The 1,776-nt window shown below is 39.4% G+C and overlaps 1 protein-coding gene across 1 annotated transcript; it reads right to left on the bottom strand.

Moving 5' to 3' along the window:
- On the bottom strand, positions 1-1,725 carry LOC139026206 (B-cell receptor CD22-like; the record flags this gene model as incomplete). The annotated part of the gene is made up of 3 exons (XM_070441495.1): positions 1,366-1,725; positions 791-1,045; positions 1-155 (listed from the first exon to the last, which is right to left on the bottom strand). Coding segments are annotated over exons 1-3 (597 nt in total), but the record flags the coding sequence as incomplete, so codon positions are not given.
- Positions 1,726-1,776: the final 51 nt, after the last annotated feature.

The following is a 1,776-nucleotide window of genomic DNA, read 5'->3' as shown; positions in this document are numbered from 1 at the left end:
CTCTCCAAATCCATTTAGAAAAGTCTCATTTTGAAAGTACCAGGTGTATTTGTCCACAGGTGGGTTGGCATCACTGCTGCAGGTCAGAGTCACTGAACTGCCCTCCACTATTTCACCAGAGGGACTGACTGACACTGAGGTGTTCCTTGGACCATCTGGTGTAAAATACATTGTATTTATTTATAGCAACACTTGTGTTTACATTTTACGGGTGAGTTTGAAATAATTTATAAATTATAATAAATTATTCATTCAGAGCAAAATAAATTCTGAAACAGAATCACTAAAAATAATGTTGACATTGTGGTAATGCACATTCAGGGAAATGGATGTGTCACGATCGTGTGGAGAGACGGACCAAAGCGCAGCGTGATTGGAGTTCCACAYCTTTATTTTTAGTGAAACTTAAAATAAACCAAGAAACAAACAACGAYCGTGCAGTACTGAGGTGCAACATGCACTCACTCAAAAACAATATCCCACAAAGCAGGTGGGAAAAAGGGCTTCCTAAATATGATCCCCAATTAGAGGCAATGATTAACAGCTGCCTCTAATTGGGAACCATACAAACCAGCCACATAGAAAATAAATGACTAGAACACCCCCCTAGTCACGCTCTGACCTAAACACCATAGAGAAMCGAGGGCTCTCTATGGTCAGGGAGTGACAGGATGTTACACACTAAAATAWTGATTGATAGATATATTTATGTGGAAACAATYTATTTTCAATTCAAGTATCAGCATGATCAGTATATCAAACTGGACATCGAATCCTCCAATGTACTTACATGTGACAGTGAGAGTCTCTTCAGCAGAGGGGAGATCCTCATGGCCTTCTACAGCACAGGAGTATCTGCCTGTATCCTCACTGCTGACTGAGAACAGGATATAGACAGGAGAGAAGGTGTTGCTGTTTGGTATAGGCTGTCCATTCTTATACCAACTGAAGGCTGTGATGGGGTCCAGTGTACATTTGGTTCTACATGTCAGTGTGACATTCTCCCTCTCTGACACAGATGTAGGATCCATCTCCAACACAACATCTAGAATAAAAGGAAACAAATCATTATTCTCCTCCTATATATGTCATTTTATGTGAAATATTATTTATTTATTTTTGTTACATAACACTGCAGTGTCTGTATGACCGCCCTTAAATAAGGTAATTACGGTCATTATTTTGATATATGTAGACAGGACAGTCAAGTCTGTAAGTCAACTCTGTTTTCCAGGAAGTCCTGGGTTCCATAGAATCAATAAAACAGATTAAAACACAACATTCTCATTAGCATACATACAAAACAACACTCACAATACATCTATCTAGATATGTGTCATAGATGTGAGATGATTGACAGATTACTTGTGACAGTCAGGGAGACACGTGAGCCAGAAAACTTTTCCCCAGATGTTATGAATCTGAACATGTACCCAGCAGAGTCACTCARTCTCAGGTCTGTGATTCTCAGGGTACAGTCACTCTGCTTATCCCCAAGGTACTCTATATGACCCTCATACCCTGGCACTGAGCTCAGATCTTCAGCCTCCATACCAGACCATTTAGTAAACCAGAAAGCTTTTTTGATCTCATGATAACTGGGATATGTGTAAGAGCAGGATATGTTCACTGTTGACCCCTTTAAAGCACAGATCTTCTGATGGGTGTAAGTCACACTCCAACACTTCTTACCTGAAATACAAGACAATATAACACCTTTATAAAAWTCTTAATTACAATATCTACTGTATACACTTATGCTGTTACGTTCCTCAG

Source organism: Salvelinus sp. IW2-2015, unplaced genomic scaffold, assembly GCF_002910315.2.
Source record: "Salvelinus sp. IW2-2015 unplaced genomic scaffold, ASM291031v2 Un_scaffold4120, whole genome shotgun sequence".
Taxonomy (NCBI): Eukaryota; Metazoa; Chordata; class Actinopteri; order Salmoniformes; family Salmonidae; genus Salvelinus; species Salvelinus sp. IW2-2015.
The sequence above is the reverse complement of the archived record's forward strand: the minus strand, read 5'-3'. Positions and strand labels throughout refer to the sequence as shown.